This window comes from Bos taurus, chromosome 13 (genome assembly GCF_002263795.3).
Source record: "Bos taurus isolate L1 Dominette 01449 registration number 42190680 breed Hereford chromosome 13, ARS-UCD2.0, whole genome shotgun sequence".
Lineage (NCBI taxonomy): Eukaryota > Metazoa > Chordata > Mammalia > Artiodactyla > Bovidae > Bos > Bos taurus.
In genome coordinates this window covers 70,746,464-70,773,608 of record NC_037340.1, presented here as the reverse complement: position 1 = coordinate 70,773,608, position 27,145 = coordinate 70,746,464, and the positions used below count along the sequence as shown (strand labels likewise).

General features: G+C 48.6%; 1 protein-coding gene across 12 annotated transcripts in view; it reads left to right on the top strand.

Annotated features, from left to right (window-relative positions):
• PTPRT (protein tyrosine phosphatase receptor type T) overlaps positions 1-27,145 on the top strand; it is a 1,155,533-nt gene that overhangs the window by 1,079,244 nt on the left and 49,144 nt on the right. For all 12 annotated transcript variants that reach the window (XM_025001262.2, XM_025001258.2, XM_025001261.2 and 9 more), the window contains 2 exons: positions 2,442-2,529; positions 20,876-20,952. In XM_025001262.2, the coding sequence (XP_024857030.1) occupies positions 2,442-2,529; positions 20,876-20,952 (165 nt within the window). The remainder of the gene's footprint in view (positions 1-2,441; positions 2,530-20,875; positions 20,953-27,145) is intronic.

Below are 27,145 nucleotides of genomic sequence, written 5' to 3'. Positions count from 1 at the left end.
CGGGTCACAGACTCCTCCTTGCTCAGAATGTAGACCTGGTAAGAAATAGGTAGGCACAGTGAATGCTGGTGTATTCAGATGGCTGGGAGCTCCTCTCTCCTGCCCTGCTGACAGGGAGCTGTGTAGGCTGAAGAGGTGACAAATCCAGTCTCAGAAGCAGTGCAGGGGCCAACTGAGCGGGACAGCTAGCTTGTTCTTCCAGAGGCAGGAGAGAAGGGCAGTAATCAAGAGGTGGTCTGACATTCACGCTTCTGAAGCTGCTCCCGCTCCCTGAAACGCCCCTCTTTCTTCTCTGTGAAATAAGTGGCTGCTCCTTCCCCAGTGTTTCCATGATACTTGGCTGGTAACTCTGTTAAGTCACTTCACACGGTTCATTCCTTGTCTGTCTTCTCTCTCTCTTTCTCTTTTTAATTAATTAATTTATGTATTTATTTTTGCCTGCACTGGATCTTCATTGCTGCACGAGGGTTTTCTCTAGTTGCGGCAAGCAAGGGCTCCTTTCTGGTGGTGCTGCACGAGCTCCTCGTTGCTGCGGCATCTCTTGGTACAGGGCACACGCTCCAGAGCACAGGCTCAGTAGTTGTGGTATACAGGCTTAGCTGCCCTGTGGCATGTGGAATCTTCCCAGACCAGGGATAAAACCCATGTCCCTTATGTTGGCAGGGAGATTCTTAACCACTGGGCCACCAGGGATGTCCCTATTTTCTCTTAAACTGATGAGTCTCATCTCTTCCTTCCTTCTTACTCTGACCTTCTGTATCCAACTTCCTAGTCAGAATCTCAGGTTGGATGTTGACTAATCATCTCAAACTTGGCGGCTGCTGCCACTGTTCTTATTATTTTGAACATGTTCAGAAGCGAGTGCTAGGCATAGTTCTAAGTACTTTATATACCCAGAACACAACACTTAATTCCTGCTTCCCCATCTGTTTCTTCTCCATTGCAGTAAAAGATGTGACTCTCCACTCAGTTCTGCCAACCCACCGCCTGTAAGTCAGCCTTCACCTGTCTCTCTCCATCATAACCCATGTCTGAAGTAGACGTGTTGGTGCCCTGCCTGCCTCCCTTCCACTCACTGGTCCCATGTATGCCTATCCAGTGCCCGCCTCCTGTGTCTTTATGCCTCAGGACTTTCTGAAGACAAAAAGCATATGCGCACCTTGCCTACTGCGCATGACAGAAGCGCCAAGGGATTTCCTAAGAGCTGACCTCAACAGTGACTTACGGGAACCGGTGGATGAACACCCCAACTTCCTTCTCCCACTGGGAGGACAACTCTGAGGCACGAGATGGGCCCATGAGATTAAGCCCAGTTGCAGTGGTTACTTGTTCATGGATCTACCCTCTATTGATTTTCTTCCCTTGATTGTCTGACTCTTCCCCCAGCTGCCCCACTGTGTTCCTTAGGCTTACCTCCCAAATAAATCTCGTACTAGAATCCTTGTCTCTGAGTCTGCCTCTGGGGGGAAACGAAAACCTGCAATATCCAACTGAACATCCTAAAATTAATCCCTTCTCACTGCATCCGCTGCTCAGCACCTTGGTCCAGGGTACCGTCATCTCTTGCCTGCACTATTGCAAAACCTTCCTAACTGATCTCCCTGGTTCCTCCCTGGGCCTCCTAGAGTCTGCGTTCCATACACGAGCCAGAATATGCTTTATGAAACAGATAGCAGATCAGCTAACTTCCCTGCCCAAAACCCTCCAGTGGTTTCTCATCACACCCAGAATAGCACTCAGCTTGTTACCAGCAACCACAATGCCTCATGGAGCCTGAACTCGTCCCGCCGCTCCAGATGGCTTTCGTCACTGCTTTCTCCACCTCATCCTTGACTTCGGTTACCACCTTTGCATCCGCTGTTCTCTCTGCCTGGACCACTCCCCACTTCTCTTGGCATTGCTGCCGTTTTCATATCAGGAAGGAATTAGTTTAAATGTCACCTTCTCAGAGAAGCCATTCCAGACTGTGCAACCTGAAATAATTCTCATTCCCCCATCACTGAACCTCTACCCTGCTTTATTTTCTTCATAGCAGTTCTACTATTTAAAATTATATATGTTTTCTTGTTCCTTTGCTATGTCTCCCAGTCAACTGAAAGCTCAAAAGAGGCTCTATTTCTTTGTATTCTGAGTACCTACAATAGCGCCCTACACATATTAGGGATTCAGATACTCATCAAGTGAATGAATAAGCAAATGACTCTCCTCCTGGACCAGATTTGATCTCATCTCACACACAAAAGACATCAATAACATTTGAGTCAGCGAACAGGTGAATAAGTCAGCGGGGCCAAGTCTGTATTTTTCCCCAGGCCCCATCCAAGAGCATACAGGCTTTTACACTGCATGACCCATCACAGTGGGTCTCCCCACTGGCTCACCTATACCCAGATAAGGCTCCTACCTCAAGCCATTCTAATAACTCTGTCCTTTCTGTTTAGGCCTTACCAGAGGGACAGACAGCTTCGTGGGACACAGCTAAAGAGGACGAAAACCGCAACAAGAATCGATACGGCAACATCATATCCTGTAGGTGACCTTCTGGGAGGACCGCGGGCTTTGGGAATGTAGACTTAAGGAGGCCATCACTGTTATTTACCTGGAATTTGTTACCAGATAATCCTTGATGTTTCCAACTTCGGGTCCTCATGCCAGGCATGGAGCTCTGGCTCGGACTCCCTGTCATCCCTGGGCTGGATGGCTGATCTCAGCCAGAGGCGTTGGGCAGGGAGCTAGCTCCAGGCACAGTGGATTCAGGAAACCTCTCAGGCTTGTGTCTCGTCTGGTGTTATCAACTCAAGAATTCTTCAGGTCAGGGAGGAAGCCCAGACGCAAGGGTGTTCCTAGCAGGCCCCCACTATGCAGAATCCCACCATGGCAGCAACGCTGGGTGGAGAGCAAGGTCTACCCTTGAGGGATGGGCTGAGAACCCCTCGGTGAGAGATGCTGCTACTCCAGGAAGGTAGAGTCCTAAGCAAGGACTGATGCTTAGAAGGAAACTCTGAGCCTAAGCCTGAGGGTTTGGGAAGCAGCCAGCTCAGGATTCAGAGGAGCCCAGGGCTACCCCGTTCACACAGAGGCAGGGCTTAGGGCATCATGACTCCCTCCAGACCCCACGGCTGCTGGGGACAGAGCTCGGTAGTAATGTGAGTACCTGCCACTCAGGGTCTATGTCGGTGCGGGCGTTGCGTGACACTGAGCCTGCAGGAAGGAAGCTGGTTTTGTGTGGACCTGGGGGAGGCCCAAAAGGACATAGCCTTCTGCTCAGCAGTGAGCTCTAGCATCCCTGGAGGCACCCCGTCATAGTGCGTGATTTGATGAAGACAGTGGCACGGAGTAGCTCAAGCCCACAGAGTAGTTGAAGCCTTGGGCTTCTCTTCCAGCTATGGGGCCTTGGGCTGGTTACCTGACCTCTCTAAGCTTCAGTTTTCTTGCCTTTAAAACGAGGAGAAGAATAAAGATAGAATGGTTGGGGACCGGGGAAGGTACATAAAACCCTTGGCACGGTACCTGGCACCATTACTCCAGCCACAGAGTTACTCTCTCAGCGTCACTGATGAGCAGTGTGGACACACCAGCCCTTCTTATCATAAGCAAAACGCACTGAACATCCACGTGGGGATGTGGAACAAGCTGGATTGGGGCAGGGAGGCATGATCAGATGTCTGTTTTGGAAAGATCACCAGGGCAGCACTTTGGGAGGGTGCATGAGATTGGGGGAGGCTGGAGGCAGAGAGACCAGCGAGGAGGCTACTGCAATGGTCCTAGCAAGGGACAGTGAGCCCTTAACAGGGGCAGTGACAGTACTTAGATGGGACCCTGCTTGATATTCAGTGCTGGGAGGAGAGGGAGAGACAGGTATGATCAATGTTGTCCACAGCCTTCTACACAACAGAATACAGAGAACAAAGTTTCCTCATACAAAATGTGGAGCATATACTATGATTAGAACAGGAGTCTACAACAGCCCCTCTCCTATGGTGCAGCCAATCTGGACCTTCTGACATCTCATCAGTTGGGTAATAACCATCCCTTGGTCTCCATTCTCAGAGTAACCCAGTTCAGCCAAAAAAAAAGAAAAGAAAAAAAAAATCCTGAATAACAAGTTATTTCTAGTACGGTTCAGTGTTTTGTTTTCTTTGACTGTCTAGACATTGCCTAAGAAAAAGCTGGGAGGAAGAAAGCATAAGATACAGGCAGCCTGTGAAGGAAGAAAGAGGCAGAAGTTTTAGCTTAGCTGTTTCCTGTGCTGATTCAGAAATCGACTGTGAATGGGAGCACTAATCAGAAAAGCATTTATAATTTGTCTCTTGGAAGAGAGTAAGGCAGACAGCAACATTTCCTGCAAATGAAGTGTTGGAAAGAGACGTTCAAGTGCTCAGGAATGTGTATTAAGACCTAAGATATGTGATTCTCCTCTGAGCCAGGCCCTCTGCTGCCAGGGAGCTCATATGCTGGGCCCAGGTTCTGCTGGCTCTGACCGTTCTGTGCTCTAGTACAGTTCCATGTACAGCTCTAGTACACAGTATGTTCCATGCGTACTGTGCCTTAAAACATTTGGTCATTTGTGCATTCCTCCTACTAGATGGTGAGTTCAGATGGAGTCCACTGAATTATAGGCTGTAAGGCTTTGTGTGCTCACTCTAAGCCTCAGTCTTCTCTCTGTAAAATGGGTATAATAATGAAGTATTATAATGGAAAATAATGATAGAAAAAATTAATGACTAGAGCACAGTAAAGAGACCTGCCTCCCTGAGAGACAAGGGTATCCAGGTTAGGCCAGGTTTCTTTGGAAGGAATGGTGCTAAAGCTGAAACTCCAGTACTTTGGCCACCTCATGCGAAGAGTTGACTCATTGGAAAAGACTCTGATGCTGGGGGGGATTGGGGGCAGGAGGAGAAGGGGATGACAGATGGCTGGATGGCATCACTGACTCGATGGATGTGAGTCTGAGTGAACTCCGGGAGTTGGTGATGGACAGGGAGGCCTGGCGTGCTGCGATTCATGGGCTCACAAAGAGTTGGACACGACTGAGCGACTGATCTGATCTGATCTGATCTGATGGTCCAAAGCCTCAGGGGCCAAGGTTGGGAAGTTTTGTATCTTTCCGGACCTCCTGGTGCTCACCCTCTGTGCTCAGCATGCTTGACCAAGCCATCATCTGCTCTCATTTGGCCTAAGCCTTCCTTCTTCCTGGTGGTTCCACATCTACTTTGGCCCCCAACCTTATGCCTCTCTCTAACAGAAGCCAGAGGGACCTCCTCAAAATACGAGTCAGATCACGTCCTTGTCCTGCAGAAAACCCTTCAGATGGCTCCCTTCAGTATTGAGCCCCGCATATCCAAAGGCCTCAGCCCTCTCTCCTCCTCATTTCTCACTCTCACTGTGGTGTTCTCTCCACCGCAGTCTCCTCAGTTAAGCCCCACTGCCCTTTATTCCGAACCTTGAACTTTCCCCACTCATCATGACACAGGGCCTTTGCACGTTCTCTTTGCTCTATCAACATGCCCTTCTCTCCTCTCTTTGCTAAGTTCTCCTTGTTCTTCAGATCTTTGCTCAGGTGCCACTTCCTCGGGGAATTCTTCTGACCATTATAACTCAGCCAAAACCCCATTATTCACTCCAAGAACACAATGCATGTCTTCTCTTAATTCTCCGTGCTGTTGTGATTTGCGAGCACATGGATGGCCGTCTCTTGGCTGCCTGGTCTCCTCACTGGAACAGATGTCCTGGGATAGCAGGGCCAGAGCCATCTTGCACTTCTGTGGCCCCACACCTGACTTATGGCTAGTGCTCGGTAGACAGGACTGAATGTTGGAACTCACAGACTCCCTGCTGCTGCTGCTAAGTCATTTCAGTCGTGTCCGACTCTGTGCGACCCCATAGACGGCAGCCCACCGGCTCCCCTGTCCCTGGGATTCTCCAGACAAGAACGCTGGAGTGGGTTGCCATTTCCTTCTCCAATGCATGAAAGTGAAAGTGGAAGTGAAGTCGTGTCCGACTCTTTGCAACCCCATGGATTGCAGCCCACCAGGCTCCTCCGCCCATGGGATTTTCCAGGCAAGCGTACTGGAGTGGGGTGCCATTGCCTTCTCCAACAGACTCGTTATAAGACCCCAAAGGGATTGAGCCATAGGTCTCTCCCTTCTGGTTCCCCTCTCCCCCGCTCAAAATAGAGAGCACCCAGAAAGGATGGATGGAGGAGGGCTGGATCCGGATGACTCTAGGAGCAGTGATATTCCAGCAATGAAGACATAATGAGCCTATGTGAAGAGGGTAGAGAGACGGGAGAAGGGAAGGAGAGAGCACACTCATGTCCCCTCCAGGATCCCACGTCTGAGAAGGCAGGATCCCAGGAGCAAGAACAACAGTGAAGGGGATTCAACTCCATGGAAAGGGGATAGAAGATGCTGGCAGCATCCCGTCCACACCCACAGCCGCGATGCTTCCTTGTAATGAAGCCTGTAACTCACACTCTCTTAATTGGGATCACACACCTGGTCTCAGGACTTAATGAAGCTCAGGTTCTTGATGTCTCATCACAAAGAATTCAGGGAGAGACAAAGTGATAGGTAAAAAAGTGGATTTATTTAGAAACAAACACACTTCACAAAGTACGGGACATCTCAGAAGGCAAAAGCGGTAGGAAAATATGGCGTGGTTAGTTTTAGTGGGCTGGATAATTTCATCGGCCAATGAGTAGGAGGATTATTCCAACTGTTTTGGGGGAGGGGCAGAGATTTCCAGGCATTGGGCCACCACCCACTTTTTGGTCTTTATGCCTGGCCTTGGAACTGTCATGGCACCTGTGCGTGTGTCATTTAGCTTGCTAGTGCATGACAGTGAGCATATACTGAGGCTCAGGGTCCAGTGGCTGCTGCTGCTAAGCCGCTTCAGTCGTGTCCAACTCTGTGGGACCCCATAGACGGCAGCCCACCAGGCTCCCCCGTCCCTAGGATTCTCCAGGCAAGAACACTGGAGTGGGTTGCCATTTCCTTAGAAAAGTGAAACTGAAGTCACTTAGTCGTGTCTGACTCTTCGCGACCCCATGGACTGCAGCCTACCAGGCTCCTCCATCCGTGGGATTTTGCAGGCAAGAGTACTGGAGTGGGGTGCCATTACAGCATATTAAAAAGCATAGACATTGTTTTACTGACAAAGGTCCATATAGTGAAAGCTGTGGTTTTTCCATAGTTATGTATGGATATGACAGTTGGACCATAAGGAAAGCTGAGCACCAAAGGATTGATGCTTTTGAACCATGGTGTTGGAAAATACTCTTGAGAGTCCCTTGGACTGCAGGGAGATCCAAGCAGTCAATCCTAAAGGAAATCAGTCCTGAATATTTATTGGAAGGACTGATGCTGAAGCTGAAACTCCAATACTTTGGCCACCTCATGCGAAGAGCTGACTCATTGGAAAAGACCCTGAGGCTGGGAAAGATTGAAGGCAGGAGGAGAAGGGGACGACAGAGGATGAGATGAGGGATGGCATCACTGATTCAATGGACATGAGTTTGAGCAATGTCTAGGAGTTGGTGAAGAACAGGGAAGCCTGGTGTGCTGCTGTCCATGGGGTCATAAAGAGTCGGACACGACTGAGCGACTGAGCTGAACTGAGGGTCTAGTGGAAAGCAGCTCATCTTGGACCTGTTTGGTGCTAATCAGTTTATATTACGGAGAAGGCAATGGCACCCCACTCCAGTACTCTTGCCTGGAAAATCCCATGGATGGAGGAGCCTGGAAGGCTGCAGTCCATGGGGTCGCTGAGGGTCGGACACGACTGAGCGACTTCCCTTTCACTTTTCACTTTCATGCATTGGGGAAGGAAATGGCAACCCACTCCAGTGTTCTTGCCTGGAGAATCCCAGGGATGGGGGAGCCTGGTGGGCTGCCATCTATGGGGTCGCACAGAGTCGGACATGACTGAAGCGACTTAGCAGTAGCAGCAGCAGTTTATATTATGTCCTCAGGCTATGTTATTCTTTTAAAGGTAGTGCCCTGGCCCTTCCGCTCTAGTTTCAATAACACCACTGGCATCTAGGGATGCAGCTAGGGTGAGGTGGGCGACCTCCAGGATGTGACATTCTGGGGGCCGCTTGGCCTCAGGTGGCGACCTCCAGGATGTGACATTCTGGGGGCCGCTTGGCCTCAGCTGTTGACCCGGCACCTTCCTGACTCTGAGAGCAAGCACCTCTCTAAAGCGTGTGCCCTGGCGCCTCACTGGTCCCCACACACACTCACCTGGAGTGCTGCCCTGTTTGCATCTCTTTGCCTGAGGACTTTCTCCAAAGCTGAGGCAGGATGCTCTGTCCAGGCTCGAGACCATCTCTCCCTGGACCACAAATAGCCCAGCTCCTCACCTCCAACCCTGCTGGGGTGTATGGTCTTCACCTTTTTCCAGAGCTTCCATGGGGAGTGGGCTGCAGCTGCCCACAGTAGTAGTAGATTTGGAAACTCACCCTTCCTGGGCTCCTTCTTTTGGCTGTCTCACCCCCCCAACCCCCTACTCCCCCTGGTGTCCCCTTCTCTTCCTACATAAACTGCTTGCACTGGAATTCTCATCTTACATCTACTTTAGGGGAAGCCCAAACAGAGACAGAGGAAATTTAGACAGCTAGTGATACCACTTTGCTGGATTTGTGTGTGTGTGTCCGTGTGTGTGTTAGTTGCTCAGTTGTGTCCGACTCTCTGTGGCCTCATGGACTATAGCTCACCAGTCTCCTCTGTCTGTGGGATTTCCCGGCCAAGAATACTGGAGTGGTATTTCTTCTCCAGGGGATCTTCCCAACCCAGGGATTGAACACGGGTTTGCTGGGTTTAAAGAGAGTTGAATCTCCTTTGTAAAGTAAGTATCAGTAATTCTGCAGCAAAACTGTGGCTGGACGGGTCTGCACTCAGTCCTGAGAGGAGACAGTGCCAAGTAACCAGTGCATCCAAAAGCAGGGCAAGGCACAAAGAGGACCGAGAAAGAAAGAAAAAAGAAAAGCGTCCTGGAATTGAAATGAGAAAGGAAAAAGAGAAGCAGCCCGAAGGATTGGAAAGTGTTCCTGCCCTTGTATGTGTCCCTCCCGAAGGCAAAGTCTGCCCTGGCTTGATAAATAGAAATATTCTTGGCGCAAGAAGAGCACCGGGTGTGATTAGCATCCCAAGGAACCCAGGGCTCTGGGAGGCTGGTGTGGAGGACAAAGGCCCAGGCCAGGAGGACAGAGAAGATGAAAGGAGGGGAGATGGAGGGAGGGTGCTGCCTGCAAATGAAACAATGCAAGAGAAACCTTGGCTAAATAAGTCCTTTCTTCCAAATGCTTCTGTTTAGAATTTAGTAATAGAGACAGTGGGGTTTCCAGGGAGTAGAATGGAAAGAGAGTGAAAGGGAAGGAAATGAATGGGAGAAACAGAATAAAGGAGCGCTTTGCTTTTAAGCAACCCTGGGGCACAGGCAGTGGACGAGGGGAAATTTCGAGAATACTGCAGCATTCCTCCTGTGCAAGTTGGAGAGGGCCCTTCTTGGCCTGTCAGGAAGGAGATTGCAGGAGGCGAGGAACTGATCCCAGGGGGCGCACATGTTATCAAATGAGGCTTCTCTTTTATCAAATGACAGGTTCTCCTGGACTCTGTTGGGGTCCCAGTAGAAAACTGATGGGACCTTCAAATAGGGTGATTTGAAGAGAACTTAATCAAGTGGTTTTTGTTGGTTTTTATTTTTCTCATGAAGATGTGAGCTAGCTATAGGCAGACTACAGGAATAGTGCAGTGCCCTGGGGCTAAATGCCACACCCGGGGCCACAGAAGACTCTGTAAGAAGTTCCCAGGACCCAGAGGAAGGCAACCTAGCTGAAGGCATGACCTTTTAGTAGCCTTGCAGGCAGCCTGTGGTGGCCCCAACAAAGAGCTGAAAGGAGAAGTGTCGATGCCTCCCAGGTATCGATTGATACCACCCCCCCAACTTCATCCAGTCTCTGCCTGTGCTTTCCAATAGCTAAACCAAGCCAGAGCCAGAGGACAAGGAAATCTGTAGACAGAGTCCCGTTGTTCTCAAAGTGTGCTTCCTGGAGCAGCAGCACCTAAGAACTGTTTAGAAGGCTCATTTTTGCATCCCACTGCAGACCTGTCACAGCAGACATTCCAGGGGTGGTACCCAGCAATCTCAGTTCTAAAGATATGTAGATCAGATGCGCTGGTGACACCCATACACTTCTCAGGGTTACGAACCTTTCATCTTATTTTCTTTTTTCTTTTGATGCATTAATATAATGTTACGTTAGTTTCAGGTGTACAACACAGTGATTCAGTTACTTTTTAGACTATATTCCATTGAAAGTTCTTATAAAATATTGGCTACCCCCATCTTGCTCCTCCCCCTTTCCTCTCCCTGCTGGTAAGCACTAGTTTATTCTGTACATCTGTGAGTCTGGTTCTGTTTTGTTATAATCATTTGTTTTATATTTTAGATTCCACAGATAAGTGATAATATATAGCGTTCGTCTTTCTCTCTCTTTCTTCACTGAGCATGATGCCCCCCAGGTCATGCAAATGGCAAGATTCCATTCTTTTTTATGGCTGACTAATATTCCTCTGTGTGTGTGTGTGTGTGTGTGTGTGTGTACACCACATCTTCTTTATCCATTCATCTCTTGATGTACACTTGGGTCGCTGTCATATCTTGGGGTGCATATATCTTTTCAAATTAGTGTTTTCATTTTCTTTGGATATGTATACCCAGGAGTAGAATTGCTGGATCATCTGGTAGTTCTGTTTTTAGTTTCTTGAAGAATCCCCATACTGTTTTTCCACAGTAGCTGCACCAATGTACATTCCTACCAACAGTGTACAAGGGTTCCCTTTCCTCCACATCCTTGCCAATGTTTGTTATTTGTGGTCTTTTTGATGATGGCTCTTCTGACAGGTGTGAGGTGATACCTCATTGTGGTTTTAATTTGCATTTCCCTGATGATTTGCGATGCTGAGCATACAGACCTCTCATTCACAGAGATTAGCTCCCAGTTTAGAGAGGCAGGTGCAGAAGTCTGACTGGCAAACAAGAGATCTGGGATATTTTCTGAGACTTCTAACCGCCTAATTTAAACAAACCTCTAGGCTCAGGTGTAATGGAGTACCAGGTATGGGGTCCAGCAGACCTGGGTGCTAGTCTCAGTTCTGCCTTTGACTTCATGCATGACCTTCAACAAGGTCACTTCGTCTTTCTGACAGTGTCTTATCTTTTAGTGCAAAGAGGGAAAGCTAAGATGAATAATTGTTGACTCTGAAGCTGACTGTGTAGGCTTTTAAATCTAGATGAGACCAAGTCTAGCCTCTCTCAGTTCACAGGCAATAAGCAGCGGTCCAGAGATGTAGAACCCTTGCCCACAGTCACACAGAGGGTCTGAAGGACAGAGAGGACCAGAGCTCTGGGCTCTGGCTGCCCGGATGCCATGAGCTCCCTACCAAGGAGTCCCTCTGCACCTGGACACACCCGTGCTTTTAGGGGAAAATGTGTTGAGGTCTCTGACCTCAGGACAGATAGCAGACTGCATGAGCTCTTCAGAGAAGCCATTTTCACTTGTAGGGAGAGACTCAGGTTGAAAACAAACCCAAGGGCTTCGTCTCATAGCTTTCTCTCCTGATTTCTGGATGTCAAAATGGGTGCTCCCAATTCCTTCTTCTCCTTTGCCGTCTCTGAGGGTGGCTCCTGCCTGGGCCTTACAGAGAAACCTTGTGCAGCAACCCTCAGTGTCCTTTTTATCAGAGGCCTTGTTCCAGCCACTGTATCCCTCTCTGCCTGCTTGTGGGGCAGGTCAGGACTCGCAGGAAATTGGATGTCCCCGGAGCAGTTCTCAACGTATGACTGGTGGGGGATGGAATATAAGTTCCCCAGGCACCTCCCCGCTAAGGTGGAATTATCTTGGGGATGTGTGTTCACAGTCTCCCCTGGAGTTCCCTAACAGGAGTAAGCAAGCCCAACTGTCTTTGGTGATAACTTGCTTGATGACACACCCTTTATTGAATTCCTTTCTTTCTCCTTCCTTTCTTTCTTTCTCCTTCCTTTCTTTCTTTCTCCATTTCACTTCCCATCCCCTTTCCAGTGTTTCCTGGGGTCATCTCCTAGATCAAGTCTTTACACTCCATCTTTGTCTCCGATTCTGCTTCTAAAGTAATCTAGATCAGAAACCTCCCTTCCTTTCTTCAGAAGATCCCCTTCGTGGAGTGTAGGCTGGCCACTCTGCTTGGAATGAAGCCACAAAGTCATCAGTTAGGCCACTGTCCCTCTAACTTCTCTCGGTTCTCTGTTCATCGGTGCTTAAGCCCCCTGCAGAGCCCCAAAGGTTTCATCCATCAGAGCAGCTCCCCAAAGGGCCCTGCAGAAGGGAACAGTTCAGCCCCAGCCAACAGGGAACTGGCTGCACTGGGAGGTGCACCGAATGCCAGGCTGTTTGCCTGTGGTACCCAGGCCACCTCTCTCCCCTGATAATGGTAATTCAATCAAGATTGAATGTGGAGACCTTTAGCTTCAATGGGATACCCAGGCAGTCTCGGCACAATTACCTGCCTTCTCCCTCTCCATTCGTGCGAGATGATGGCATTAACATTTCCAGTGCTTCTAAGAAATGATTTTTCAGGTCCACAATTCATTGTAATGAGTCAGATCTCTTTTCTCTGAAAAATCGCACCTTTCCTTTACCTTCCTCAGTGCCCAGAAGACAGGGGAGAAAAGAACATCTTGTATCCAAGTGATAGTCCCTCCCCGCCCCACCTCTCTGAAGTGATTCTCTCTTAAGTGGATATGACTTGAGAAGACTGATTTATTGGGTTACCTTTGATGATGGAGGAAGAGAGGAGGAGTTGTGGTTTGTTTAAGAGTTAGTGCCATGCAGACAAGGAAACTGAGCCCCTCCTCCTGCCCGGGATGGGTGGGGGCAGGGGGGCACACAGTGGGATGGGATGGTGTCAGAGTCAGAACTGGCATAGAGGGGGTGTGGAGACAGTGGGTGTCAGTGGTGGGGGTTGGAGGGGTAGGGTCCCTACCACTTTATAAGGAAGCTCTCAACCTTACACCTTCTCTTTAAGTTATTCAACTTCTTGGAGCCTTGATTTTCCTCATCCATAAAATGGGTTACTATGAGAATCAAATGGCATGGCATCCATGGGCTCCTAGAATAGTACCTGGAACACCTTACACATTTCACAAAGATAAATTTTTGTACCTTACACGCAATGCAGGTGGGTCTCTAGTCTCATGGGCCAGTTTCAGTAAGATATTTTCGTCTTGCCCAAGACATATTGAAGTGCCATGGCACCCCTATGTTAAATAACTGAACATTGAATGGTCTGTACATTCACACCTGAGTGTGCAAAAGAATCTCCTGGAGGGCTTATTAAATGCAAATTACTCATCCCCATCCCAGAGTTTCTGATTCAGTGGGTCTGGGCTGGGACTCAAGTATTGGCATTTCTAAAGAGTTCCCAGGTATCATTGATGCTATTGGCCAAGGTATCATTGATGCTATTGGCTATTTTGAAAACCACTGGTCTAAAACAATAATAAAACTGAATTTACATATTTGCATTGAGCTCTTAAAATACAGCGAGTACTTTTATTTCTTACTGCTTTTCATCCTTACAAGTTTGCAGAGGTGGAGAGGGTTTTGATGATGTCATTGGGTGAAGTGAGGCTCGGGGAAAGTAAGTCAGCTGCCTCAGGTTGATAGAGTTAGTGATAGACCTCAGGTCTGCCTTCAGAGCCTGCCCGTCCCCTGCCTCTCTCCTGTTGGAGGCAATAGCTGGCAGTCAGTCTTGGGTCTGCAGGTGGGGTGAGGGTCAGCTACAAGGAGAGGAAGAATTTGAGCCAGGATCCAGGCTTACTATGCCAGCCTTGCGTACAGGGAAGAGCCCGGAACTCAAGCCAAGTTACCTAAAATCAATTGTATGGCTAAAAGCAAAGGACCCAGCCCCTTTCTGGTTCTCAGCCTTTCAAACACAGTATAATTCATATATTGAACAGATAATTGTTGAACACCTACTTTGTGCCGTACCCTGTAGAGGGTTTAGTAAATGGGGTGCCCTTTCTTAAATAGGGTGTGGAAGAGAGCCATGGGTTAGTCCGATAGTCTCAGAAATACAACTGTCCTAAGAGCTCTGAAGACAAATACAGGAAGCTGTCAGAGTCTAAGATGGAAAGATCACAGAAGGCTTCCTGAGAAAGGAAGATGGAGCTGAGAGCTGAAGAGTGAGATGTTGCCAGCCTGTGGGGTTGAGGGTGTCCCTTTACACGTGCAAAGGCCCTGTGGTCAGAGCAGATGTCATTCATTTGAACAACAGAAAGATGGGTAACGTGGGGAGGGAGGCATGGGGCTGGAGTGGGAAACAGGCCCCAGACCCTCAGATCATGCAAAGCACTGTGGGGTTTGGTCAGGTCAGTGGTGTCCTGGAGCTGATGGGGAAATTTTCAGGAATTCTGTGAGCTTGTTGATGCCATGTTGGCAGCTTGGTATCAGTCATGGTGGGAGTACTTATATCACAGAAGTCAGCAGATGTTACAGATCAGGGCCACTGCTTTCTCCAGAGAGCTATTTGTTAAACTTCTACAACCTCCCGCTGGGCTTTGTCCTAAAACCACAAGGAACAGGTTGATTCTAGAGGGACAGTGTTTCCTCTTGAGTTGTGTTGGGGCAGGGGGTGGGGCGCTTTTTGGATCTCCGTGGCTTTCCAGTTATGTCTTCCTTCTACTGGAAGGAAAAAACCTTCCACTGGTTTTTTCCTCCCCTTGAGCCAGAGCTGGCCCTTCATCTCCTGGCCAGGCTCTTGCAGTTCCTCTTACATCACCATCGAGGAGCTTGTTTCTCCTCTATGTGACTTCCTCCCTCGTCTTGAATATCAAACAAGGAGTACCAGATTAGCTATTTCTCAAGCTTGCAAAATATAGATAAAGCATAATGAACGTTCTGGGCTGCTTGTAAATTACTTTGTATAAATTCCTTTACATTGCTGGCTGCCCCATCTTTCTCCATGTACGTCTGGATAAACACAATTTTTTATCCTTCTAATTATATAAAGTTAGAAGTGGAAGGAGACACAGAATAATATTAGCATCTCCCAGAAGGAATAAATAAACCATGAGGGCAGTGCTGCTCCTTGCAATGCCTTTCTGGTGGACTCATAGCTGAATTCTGCCCTTTCATGAATATACACAATAACTCTGCCTCTGCAGAGAGATGGATTGACATTTTGTACGGAAGGACAAATAGGAAGCATAAAGTTTCTAACCACCTCTGCCATCAGCTCACTGCCCACCTCACACCCAGCCCAGAGCCATCATTTGTCAAGCACCTGCTGCATACCAGGCACCGTTGTCACACTTCTCTTTTTTAAAGAGCAGTTTCAGGTTCAGAAAAGTTAAGCAGAATGTCCAGAGCTCCTCTCTACCCTCTGCCTCCCTCCCACATTCAGCTCCCCCTGTTTCTAACAGCTCGCGTCAGTGTGACACATTTGTTACAGGGGTGAAACAAAATTGATCCATTATTATTAGCTGAAGTCCCTCCTTTGCATTTGAATCCACCCTGTATTGTGCAATTCTACAGGAGATGAACAATGTATAATGACAGGGATCCACCAGGAAAGGATCCTGCAGAGGTTTCGCTGCCCTAAATACCCTCTATGCTATGCTATGCTACTGCTAAGTCACTTCAGTCGTGTCTGACTCTGTGCGACCCCATAGACGGCAGCCCACCAGGCTCCTCCATCCCTGGGATTCTCCAGGCAAGAACACTGGAGTGGGTTGCCATTTCCTTCTCCAATGCATGAAAGTGAAAAGTGAAAATGAAGTCGCTCAGTCATGTCCGACCCTCAGCGACCCCATGGATTGCAGCCTAACAGGCTCCTCTGTCCATGGGATTTTCCAGGCAGGAGTACTGGAGTGGGGTGCCATTGCCTTCTCCGAAATACCCTCTGTGCTCCACCTATTCATCTCTCCCCAGAGGTCCCTGGAAACCATGGATCTTTTTACTGCCTCCGTAGTGTTTCCTTCTCCAGAATGTTACAGAGTTGGAACCATACAGTATGAAGGCTTTCAGGCTGGCTTTGTCACTTAGCAGTGTGCATGTATATTTCCTCCATATCCTTTCATGCCGTAAGAATTCATTTCTTTATATTACCAAGTCCCATCGTTTGGAAGAACCTTGACTTGCTTATCCATCTGCCTATTGAAGGACATCTTGTTCATTTCTGAATTTCGGCAGTTGTGAGTAAACCTGCAGTAACCATTCATGTGTAGGTTTTGTGTGGACGGTCAGTTTCAACTCATTTGGGCAAATACCAGACAGAAATTGTTGAATCATGTGATAAGAGTGTGTTTAGTTCTAGAAGAAATGACCAAACTGTCTTCCAGACTGGCTGTACAGATTTTGCTTTCCTGTCAGCAATGAATGAGCATTCCGGTGGCTCCACATCCTCACCAGCATTTGGTGTTATCAGGATTCTGAATTTTGGCCGTTCTGGTAGATGTGTAGAGGTAGCTTCTTGTTTTTTAAGTTTTCGGTTCCCAATGACATATGCTGGGAAAGATTGAGGGAAAAGGAGAAAGGGGCGGCCGAGGATGAGATGGTTAGATAGTATCACCAACTCAACGAAAATGAGTTTGAGCAAACTCCAGGAGATAGTGAAGGACAAGGAAGCCTGGCATGCTGCAGCCCACGAGGTCACAAAGAGTCAGACACAACTTAGTAATTGAACACCGCCACCAACAAATGACATATGATACTGAACATCTTCTCATTTGCTCATCTTTTGTCTGTACATCCTTTTTGATGAGCTTTCCATTCAGATCTTTTGCCCATTTTTTAATTAGACCGTTTTCTTATTGTTGAGTTTTAAGAGTTCTTTGTATACTGTGGATACAAGGCTTTTATCAGATAGTCTTTTTCAAATATTTTCTCCCAATCTGTGGCTTGTCTTTTCATTCTCTTAACATCCTCACACTTTTCATGCCTGCATTTTCTCATTTAATCCTCCCAATATTCTCAGAGCTGTATAGCATTTTGCTAAGGAATCCAAGGCTTAGGGAGACCAATGGACTTTTGCTAAATGATGGAACTAAGATTTGCCCCCAGAACTGGCTCCTAGCTTCAGACCTCCCATTAGCAGATCTGCTGTCCTGCTTGCCACAGAATAGCCTGTGTGAGAATAAATCTTAATCATTTTGTACTAAAGTATGCTCCCACTGTCTCAGAAAAGAGTCTCTATTTGGATGCTCTGCAGAGCCTGGCTTGGTGACTTGCATCTAAGCTCGTGAATAGGGAATAAAAAGCCCTCTGTAGCCTAAGCCCCACCCACCTCCTCTGCTTCTTGTCTGGCTCCTAGTCCCCAGCCACTCCATGTTCACAAGACAAGAAACCCTGTTTGTAGCTCATCCAATATGCTTGTTTTTCCAGGACCCCTGCTGTCACTCTTGCGTTTGTTCTCTCTGATGGAAAGACCCTCCTTCATTGTCCATTGGTCAAGTCTCACTTTCAGTGCCTCATTCATATATCACTTCCCGAAGCTATTTATTTATTTGGCGGTGCCAGGTCTTACTTGCAGCACCTGGGTCTTCCATCTTTGTTGCAGCATGTGGGATCTCGTTCTCTGACCAGGGATCGAACCTGGGCCCCCTGCATTGGGAGGTCTTAGCCAACGGACCAGCCACAAAATCCCCGAACTTGTTCTTAATAAATGAAGAGGTGATACTGACAAATACCTGATGTAGAGACACCACTCATCTTTAAGAACAGATAGCTAAAAGAAATGTTTCTGTTTCTTTTTAAGTCATATTTGCTTTCAGACTTTAAATTCCATTTTATATTAAAGGAAATACCCTTTCAACATTTTAAACCTCTGTTCCCAGTGCTCTAGATCTCAAGGGCAGGCGTAACTCAATAAATAAAGGAGATTTTTGAATTAGTAAGTCACTAGACCAATGAGTGAAAACGCATTTTGCATTTTTCACTTTTTTGAGGCTTGTAGTTTTTTGAAACCACTGGTAATAAGGCTTAACAATCTGAGCTCAGAGTCAGGTGCTGGATGTCGTTTGAAGCCCTGCTGGGTGGATGTCCCCCCAGGAAATCCCACTGCAGGAGCGGGGGACCAGGCCCTTGCACAGCCTCCAGTGCCTGCAAGATGGTAGAAGTCCAGGGACAGCATTTTGTGTGGACAGAGCAGAGATTCAAGGGCATACAGTCCTGAGAGAATCCTAGCCTTGCCACTTGCAAACTGTGTAACATAGGAAACTTGCTTAACCTCTATGAGCCCCAGTTTCTTCATCTGTGAAATAGGAAGAATATTACATCATTGTAATATTAGCATATAAGAGTGATATTAGCATAATAGTCTGTAGAGCTATTTGGGGAAATATATGAGTGTAAAGCCTTCAGTGTCTGCCATACACTCCAGAAAGACTAGCTTCAAATTCCTTCCCCACATCACAGCCCACTGCCCCACTCACCCACAGAGATAACTTACACCTCCTTCCCTGCCTCTGGTGGCTTCCACGGAAACTCCTCCCTACGAGGAGTAAGAAATGTGTCATCCAGTGTAGCTCAGTGTCTAACATGGTGCCTGGCACACGTCGGATGCTCAGTGAATCATTGTTTATAGTGGTTAGACTCACTGAATTTTTATTATTTTATTTATGGCTGTGCTGGGTCTTCACTGCTGCTCACGGGCTTTCTCTATTTGTGGTGTATGGGCTTCTTGACACAGTGACTTCTCTTCGCAGGCTTTCATGGTTGTGCTCGGGCTTAGCTGCCCTGCAGTATGTGGGATTGAACCTGTGTCCCCTGCATTGACAGGCAGATTCTTAACCACTGGACTACCACGGAAGTCCTCACTGAATAATTTTTGAATCGACTCTTTAGTTAATGAATGAACGGATGCAGGGTGGTAGCCCCAGCCTGCTTGTCCATCCTGGATCCCATTCTTTGCCTTCTCATGCTCAGCCTTCCGTCACAGGGAGCTAACCCCTCAGGTTGCGTTTCTCACCACCTCTTGACAACTGGCCACTAGCTCGGTTTGGCCAGTGATGGGCGCTGGTGTTGGAGATTGTTTAAGGTGGGAGAAAGGAAAAAGCTGGGGTATCTCTCCCCTCTGTCCCCATCACAGGTACCTTCCTGAACAGCCAGGGAGTCTCTTCCTTTTCTCCAGCTCCCACCAGAGAGGCCACCGCAGCTCTAGCTCCCACAGGTGCCCCCTCCCCGGGCTCCAGGGCCCTCGCCTCCTCCCTCTGTCCCACCTTCCCTGGGGAGGCAGTGTCTCCTTGTGAGTGTTTATTTCCGAATTACTCCTCCCTCCTCCCTTTGGCCTCTCAACTCTTCCATCACCTAGGTAACCACTTCACTGTCGTTAACGCCTCTGCTGTGCACCCATGGAGAAGGAAATGGCAACCCACTCCAGGATTCTTGCCTGGGAAATCTCATGGACAGAGGAGTCTGGCAGGCTACAGTCCCCAAGGGGTCGCCAAGAGTCAGACACAACTGAGCGACTAAGCACAAGGATCCTTGAAGTGCTTACTCCTATCCTGCTTAGACTCCTCTTGGGAATCAGGAGTGTCTGAGCTCAGAGTTAAGAGAACCTCACTCTCCTAGGCTCCACCATCCACTGACCATGTGGCCCATCAGCCCTTGGGAGCCTCAGTTTCCTCATTTGTAACAAAGGTTAACAGCATCCGTCCTGCTTCTCTCCCAGGTCGCTGTGAGAGTCCAGAGAGATAATCCACTCACCTGCTCACCAAGTCCTTATCGAGTACAAGTCCTTATCGAGTACCTGTGCAGAGGATAGAGCAGGGAGCAAAGCACGCTGTGTCCCTGTTCTTGGGGGTTCCGGTTTGTAGTAGCAGATATGCTTATAAACTACGAAGTTCGGGAAAAGGCCCACAGGATAAGCTGACCTGACTTCATAGACCCTGTGGGTGCCCAGAGCTCCCCAGTCCACCTTTGGGGACCCCAGCCCTGCCAGTAGGTGCAGCAACACTCGGTGATGTGAACCCGGTGATGGGGACAGCAAGCTGAGCCTCTCCCCCCGCCAGACCCAACCGGACGTTCTGTTTGTGTGTCTTTTAGCGTGTCGGAGCTCACTTGAATTGACTGTAAAGGATTAGCCTGATTCTTCTGCTGAAGAATGTTTTTTTTTTTTTTTCCTTAATTATTTTTATTTGGTGTTATTTGAAGTAAGCGTGCCATTGACTAAAGCCTGCACATCTTGTTTATGCCTAGATTGTGTTTAAAATGATATTCTCTGTAACACGATTTTTAGTTATTGATGACCTCTTTTATAATGACTTAGTCAGCTTCACTTGAATGATAGTATTGATAACAATATGTGGCTGACAATCTGTTTGCAGTAATACTCCAAGAGGCAAAAGGAAAGCATTTGTACACGCGTAGAAAATAGATACATTTGCTGGTTTTAAGAAAGCATGAAAATGGAGCATTTTAATCCTGATCTCACTTCCCGAGACACTTGCAGAGTGTTTTCATGTGGTCTTTCCTGCATTGTCCTCTGCAGAAGGCATCTCTACCTGCTTTTAATGACAAAATCTCTAAGATTTAAAGAGGCAGGTGACTCTCCCTAGTAAGTAATGACAAAACCAGAACCAGAAGGGCAGGTGGGAAAAAAGAGGAGCATATACAGGCCCTTTGTACGGCAGAGTAATCTTCCTGAGCCTCAACTTCCTCATCTATAAATGGGGATGATAACTGAGGGTGATGCCAGGGGTTCCAGGAGAATGTGTGTCACTGGCATGATGCCTGGTGTGTGCTGATAGATAGATGGTAGCTCTAAAGCAGGCAGGGCTGGCTCCTTACCCGAAGCCCTCGGATCACTCACCCCCTTGTTTTCTGCTCTCTCTGCAGACGACCATTCTCGAGTGAGACTGCTGGTGCTGGATGGAGACCCACACTCCGACTATATCAACGCCAACTACATCGATGTGAGGCTCTCCGCGGGGCTGGGGGGCTGGGTTCTGGGTGGGCTGCAGCAGACTCAAATCTGTGACCCTCCCTGCCAGCCAGTCCCCTAGACAGTGGCCCTCCTAGAGCAAGTCCACAGGGTCTGGCTCCTCCCTGTGACTCTTGTAACCCAAGTTGATTATCCATCTAAAGATGTACCCGTTTTTAGGCTGGCTAGAGTGGTCTGCTCTGTGGAGCCCAGGGCTGACAGCCTTGTTCATTCGCCCATTAATTCTTCAATTTTAAAAAAATTTTATTTATGTATTTGTTTGCTGTACTGGATCTTCGTTGCTGTGCAGAGGCTTTCTATAGATGCAGCAAGCAGGGGCTACTCTCTAGCTGTGGTTCGGGGGGTTCTCACTGCAGTGACTCTTGTTGCAGAGCCCAGGCTCTAGGGCTTACAGGCTTCAGTAGCTGTGATGCAGGGACTTGCTTGCCCATGGCATGTGGAATGTTCCCAGACCAGATATCAAACCTGTGTCCCCTGCTTTAACAGACGAATTCTTAACTGCTATACCTCAGGGAAGTCCCATTAATTCTTGTGTGTGTGTGTGTTTGCCTATTCATTCATTCATTTGAAGGTACAGCCATTTATGTAATGAAAATTTCAGAGTTGGATGCTTTGGGAACCAGAAAGCTAAAAATGCCATGGTCTCTACCTTCTAAAACCTTAGCGGGAAGATAAGCTGGGCACATCAATAATTCCAGGGCAAACCAGAAAGTGGGTGTCATAAGTTCAGATAAAATGCCTCAGGGATTCAGAGGTGGAGGGGAAAGTCACCCTTCCGTCAGGAATGCGAAGTGAGATGTGAACCAAAGCTTTAAGCACAGGTAGAATTTAAAATCAAAGACGGGGGAGATGGGCCTCTGGCCAAAGCACTGCACAAGCTGCGATGTGGCAGAGGATATGGCACAGCAGAGTGTGAGGGGAGCAGAGACTCTGTAATGAGAATGGAGAAAAATAAGGTTGGCGCCGGATCATGGATGGTTTGTGATCAAACATGGGAGGTCGGACTTTATTTTGTAGGCAAGAGGAAGCTGTGGAAAGTGTTTGATCAAGGATGTGACCAGTTCAAAGCTGAGCTGTGGGATGGCTTATCTTTTACTGAGGTTAAGGCAGATGAGAGAGAAGAGGGTCTGGGATTAAGACCCCCAATTAGGAAAGGGGCCGCTTCAGTGTTCCAGAGAACATGGAGGGACTAAATGCAACAGGAGCCGAGACAGGTGTACATGGAAGTGAGCGAGTTTGTAAAAGGGAAGTGTGGTCACTGGGGCCAGAGAGACATCCCAGCAGCACTGATGCAAGCCAGGCTTCCCAGGGCCTCAGCTGGGAGGCCCAGGAACCTTGACGAAAGGCTCAGAGTTCATCCGGGCCCTTCTGACTCCCAGGTGTTTTTATAGACAAGCGATACGGTACTGCGGCAGGCTTTAGAATTTCCCATAATCTAAGCTGGGCCAGATAATTCACTGATTCAACAAATATGCATTAAGCCTCACCTTAGACATTTACCTTTTGCCCTCTGATATATTCCATGTCTTTCCCCGTTCTGCTTTGCATTGCTGGTGTGTATGTGGGCAGAGGGAGGTCGGTGGGGGGGAAGCGTGGGTTACAGAGAGGAGAGAGAGCTGACCCCTTTAAGGAAGGTGCCGTGGGAGACAGGAGGGTGAGAGGAAGGGAGAAGCCATCGTATTTCTCCACCTCTCTTGCTTCCTGGGGTGGCAGCTCCAGCAGTGGCTCCAGCTCCATCCACCAGAACCACCAGGGTGGTCCAGCCTCAACAAGGTGGCCGCAGCTCCTGGGCTCTGGCGGCTTCTCCGTCTCCCATTATACCTGCTGGTTCTAGGGATGGCCACAGCCTCTTGCTATTGCCGATCTCTGGGTGGCCCACTGTTCTCTGTTTTGCATCTGAGCTCCACCATCACCGTATAACCAGCTCCCTGAACTGAATTCCCTCTGTCTGAAATGCCTGGTGTGGTCCCTAGATCCCCCTGCCCTGGACGCTGGCTAACAAAGGGCCTGGGTGTGGTCAGGAGCTGGGTCTGGAGCTTCCGTAGAGGTCTAGATAGACACAGCCTCTGTCACGAGCAGGTCATGGAAGGGAACAGAGGGTCAGTGGAGGGACAGAGAAGACACCAAGCATGGGCTTCCAGCACAGTGCTAGCAGTTCAGGATTGGGGGGACTGCCCCAGGTGTGGGCCTACTCTATACTCCAGCAGAGTCACGATTCCCGGGGTCGCTATGGGGATGCCTGGCAGGATTCGCCCTAGGTAGCTATCGGGCTCACCCCTTGGCCCGAGTTTCCACCCAGCCAGAAATGCAGCCCTCCAAAGGGCTGACTGCCCATGCTGGAATCATTTATCCAGTTGGATCTTGACGATGCATTAAAACAACTCCATCTGGATAATGAGCTGAAAGGGCCAGCCCTGCCTAGGCCTCCAGACGCCACAGTTCCGGTGTCATCCCACTGGCAGGCCTGTCTCACACCCGAGGATGCACTGGCCACTTGAATCCGTTATAAATTACCAGTCTGGAAATAAATATCATATCCGGGTCCCCGGTAAGTAACAGATGCATGAGTACAGAGTGAGATAAATGCATTTTGGATGCAAACCTCTTTCCCATTGCTCACAGACAGATGGAGGCAGGCCCAGGCAGGTTTGCGATTGATCTGTGTGCTGTGTAGGTGGGACTTCAATGAACTCAAAGTTCTTTTAAGGTTAGGAAGTTTCTGTACCAGCTCTTGGCAGATGCCCGGAGGAGCCCCGAATGAGCAGTCCGTTTCCTTTTATCTCCAATTGCTAGAGTCTGGTCGTTGGCATGTTTTCTTTCAGGGGACCATGTGGGTTCCAGGAGCCAGAGAGGCTCTCTGGACTCGGGCGCCACGTGTGGACAGGCCCGCAGCAGGCAGGCGTTCGTTCCATATGCATTTATCAAGGTGGTGGCCAAGGCAGACTTCTCCACGCTGGGGACACAGCCACGAGCCAGCCCTGCCCTGCTGGAGCTCTCATTCAACCGGGCAAACAGACGGGAAGCATGTAAATAAACAAAGACTTTGGTGTTAAGTGCCCTGAAGACAAGTAAAGCAGAGAAAGCACTCCCCCACCCCCCAAAAAAAACGAAAAAGGTGTCAGGATGGACTGTCAGTGGACGTGACTGCTGTCCCAGCAGAAGCCTGGATGGGAGGGGAGAGCAAACCCCTGGGTTATGTGGGGACAGACACAGCTGACGCAGTCCCAGGGAAGGGCCAGCGCTAAGGCCTGTGGATGGAAACATGACAGCCAGCAAGCGTGGGGAGAGTGGGAGGAAAGCTAAGAATATTGCTTCAGGGATGAAATGGGAACCACAGGGGTGTTGGGATGGGCAAACCAGGCTTAAGAGGTCCGTTCAACCGCAGTGAGCTCACAGAGAACACTTCTCTGGCCTCCTTAGTTGAGTCCACTCCCCGGCGGGGCTCCCCAGAGCCCTAGATCTTTTCCTCAGTGGCCCTTATCTCAACTTGTTGACGTCTACAAGCTGCTTAGAACCTGAGCCCATATTCATCTGGTCCACTTTTGTATCTCTAGGGCCTTATACCGAGTAGTAGATGCTCAGTTAATACCTGTTGATTGAATATTGAAGGACCGAGTGACCAAACGAACAAAATAGCGAACCCAAGTCATGGAACCTCCACAATTGAAGTGAATGCCTTGCTCAGAATTCCATCCCATTGATGTTGAAGTGCGTTGTGAGTGAAGTGAGAGTGTTAGTCGCTCAGTCGTGTCCGACCCTTTTGCCAACCACATGGACTGTGGCCCGCCGGGATCCTCTGTCCTTGGAATTCTCCAGGCAAGAATACTGGAGTGCGTAGCCTTTCCCTTCTCCAGGGGGTTTTTCTGACCCAGGGATCAAACCCAGGTCTCCTGCATTGCAGGCGGATTGTTTACCATCTGAGCCACCAGGGAAGCGCATTGGAATCGTCCAGATTCCATGCATTTTGTCTTTTGCCTTTTGTCTGTCAACCGGGGCATTAAAGGAGTGCCCCAAGCTCACCTCAAAAGATGTGTTCATGCATGTATGCCACAACCATCCTTTGCTGAAAAAGCTGCACCCAGCTCTGGGTAGCCTATCCAATGGCCCAGAAAGAGAAAGTATTAAAAAAAAAAAACTTACTGTAACATACATTATAAGGGTGTTGATTGGGCATCTCCCAAGCCCTGCAGGACAGCTCAGGAGGAGAATTCATTTGAAGTGCAGTGTGGGAAGCTGGGGACGTAGGGTACCTGGAAGGGCCTCTAGAGGGTCAGCTGGGAATGAGTCTGGAGACAAGGATGGAGACAGGTGATCAGTCCCACGCTAAAGCACCTGGACATTATTATATAGGCAGCAGGGAGCCACTGCAGGCTTAAGTGGAGAAATAATAACAATAATAATAATCAGGTGGGCATTGGGACGTTTACCCTGGCAGGAAGCAGACGGGCTGTGGGACCAGACGGGAAGGTAGGAGGCAGGGAGGCCAGTGTGAGGCCTTGGCCCAGATCAGGGAGGACGAGGGCTGGAAGAAGGAATGATGGTGGGGATGACAGAAGACCGTGGACTTGAGAGACCCCGTCTTTCCACACTCCAGGGTACTATTTTCTAGTCCCAGACTTACTCTGGGAAAACTCCCAGAATCTGTTTCTCCTGTGATCCTGAAGAGCACGGGCGGTCTTGACTGGGAGGAACAGAGCTCTCTGCCTCTGATTGTCCTCCCCACCTCTCACGGCTCAGAGAGGGCCTCAGTTACTACATCTGGAGGGAGAGCAGAGAGAAGAGAATGATCAGAAGGATCTCAGAATCCCTCACGGCCAACGCAGACTTTGAATCGTGGTAGGCACTCGATAAATGCTTTCCAGATACACAGTAAAATAATAATAGCAAGGGCGTATATGTTAAACTCTAGACTACTGCCTGACACATGGTAACGGCCATCTATTAACTCACTTAATCCTAACCGCAAGGCTATAATGTAAACGCTGTTATCCCCGTTTAACAGCAAAAATCAATTAAGGCCCAGGAGGTTAAGTAACCTGCCCCAGACCACACAGCCTGTAAGGAACAGAGCCAGGATTCACACCCAGGCTATTAAATTCAGAGTCAGCACATAACCACCATGCTATGCTGCTTTTCTTTCTGTTTTAACCATTTATTTTATTGAAGTTACTGCGTTGATGTTCATTTCCGCTGCACAGCACAGTGACTCAGTTGTACAGCTCTTTATGTTCTTTCATATTATTCTCCATTATAGTTGGTCACAGGGTATTGAATGTAGTTCCCTGTGTTCTACAGTGTGTATGTGTGCCCCATGGGCTGCAGCGGCCGGGTTCCTCTGCCCATGGAATTTTCCAGCCAAGAATAGTGGAGTGGGGTGCCATCTCCTCCTCCAGGGGGTCTTCCTGACCCAGGGATCAAACCCGCCTCTCCTGCATCTCCCGCACTGGCAGGCAGATTCTCTGCCACTCGCGCCTCCTATACAGTAGGACCTTGTTGTTTCTATATACATAAAGAAAAGTTTGCATCTGCTGATCCCACTCTCCCAGTCCATCCTTCCCGCACGCCCTCCCCCTTGGCAACTACAGGTCTGTTCTCTGTGTCTATGAGTCTGTTTCTGTCTTGTAGATGTGTTGGTTTGTATCTATTTTGGATTCCACATACGTGACATCATATAGTATTAGTCTCTCTCTGACTTACTTCAGGCCTCCCTTGTGGCTCAGCTGGTAAAGAATCCGCCTGCAACGAGGGAGACCTGGGTTCAATCCCTGGGTTGGGAAGATCCCCTGGAGAAGGGTATGGCTACCCACTCCAGTATTCTGGCCTGGAGAACTCCACGGACTGTATAGTCCATGGGGTCGCAAAGAACCAGACAAGACAGCAATCTTCACTGACTTCACTTAGTATGATAATCTCTAGATCCATCAAAGTTGCTGCAAATGGCATTATTTTGTTCTTTTGTATGGCTAAGGGGTATTCCATTGTCTAAATATACCCCATTTTTTTTATCCGTTCATCTGTCCACAGACATTGTTTCCATGTCTTGGCTATTGTAAATAGTGCTGTTATGAACACAGGGTACATGTGTCTCTTTGAATTATAGCTTTGTCTGTATATGTGTCCAGGTGTGGGATTGCTGGATCATATGGCAACTCTATTTTTAGTTT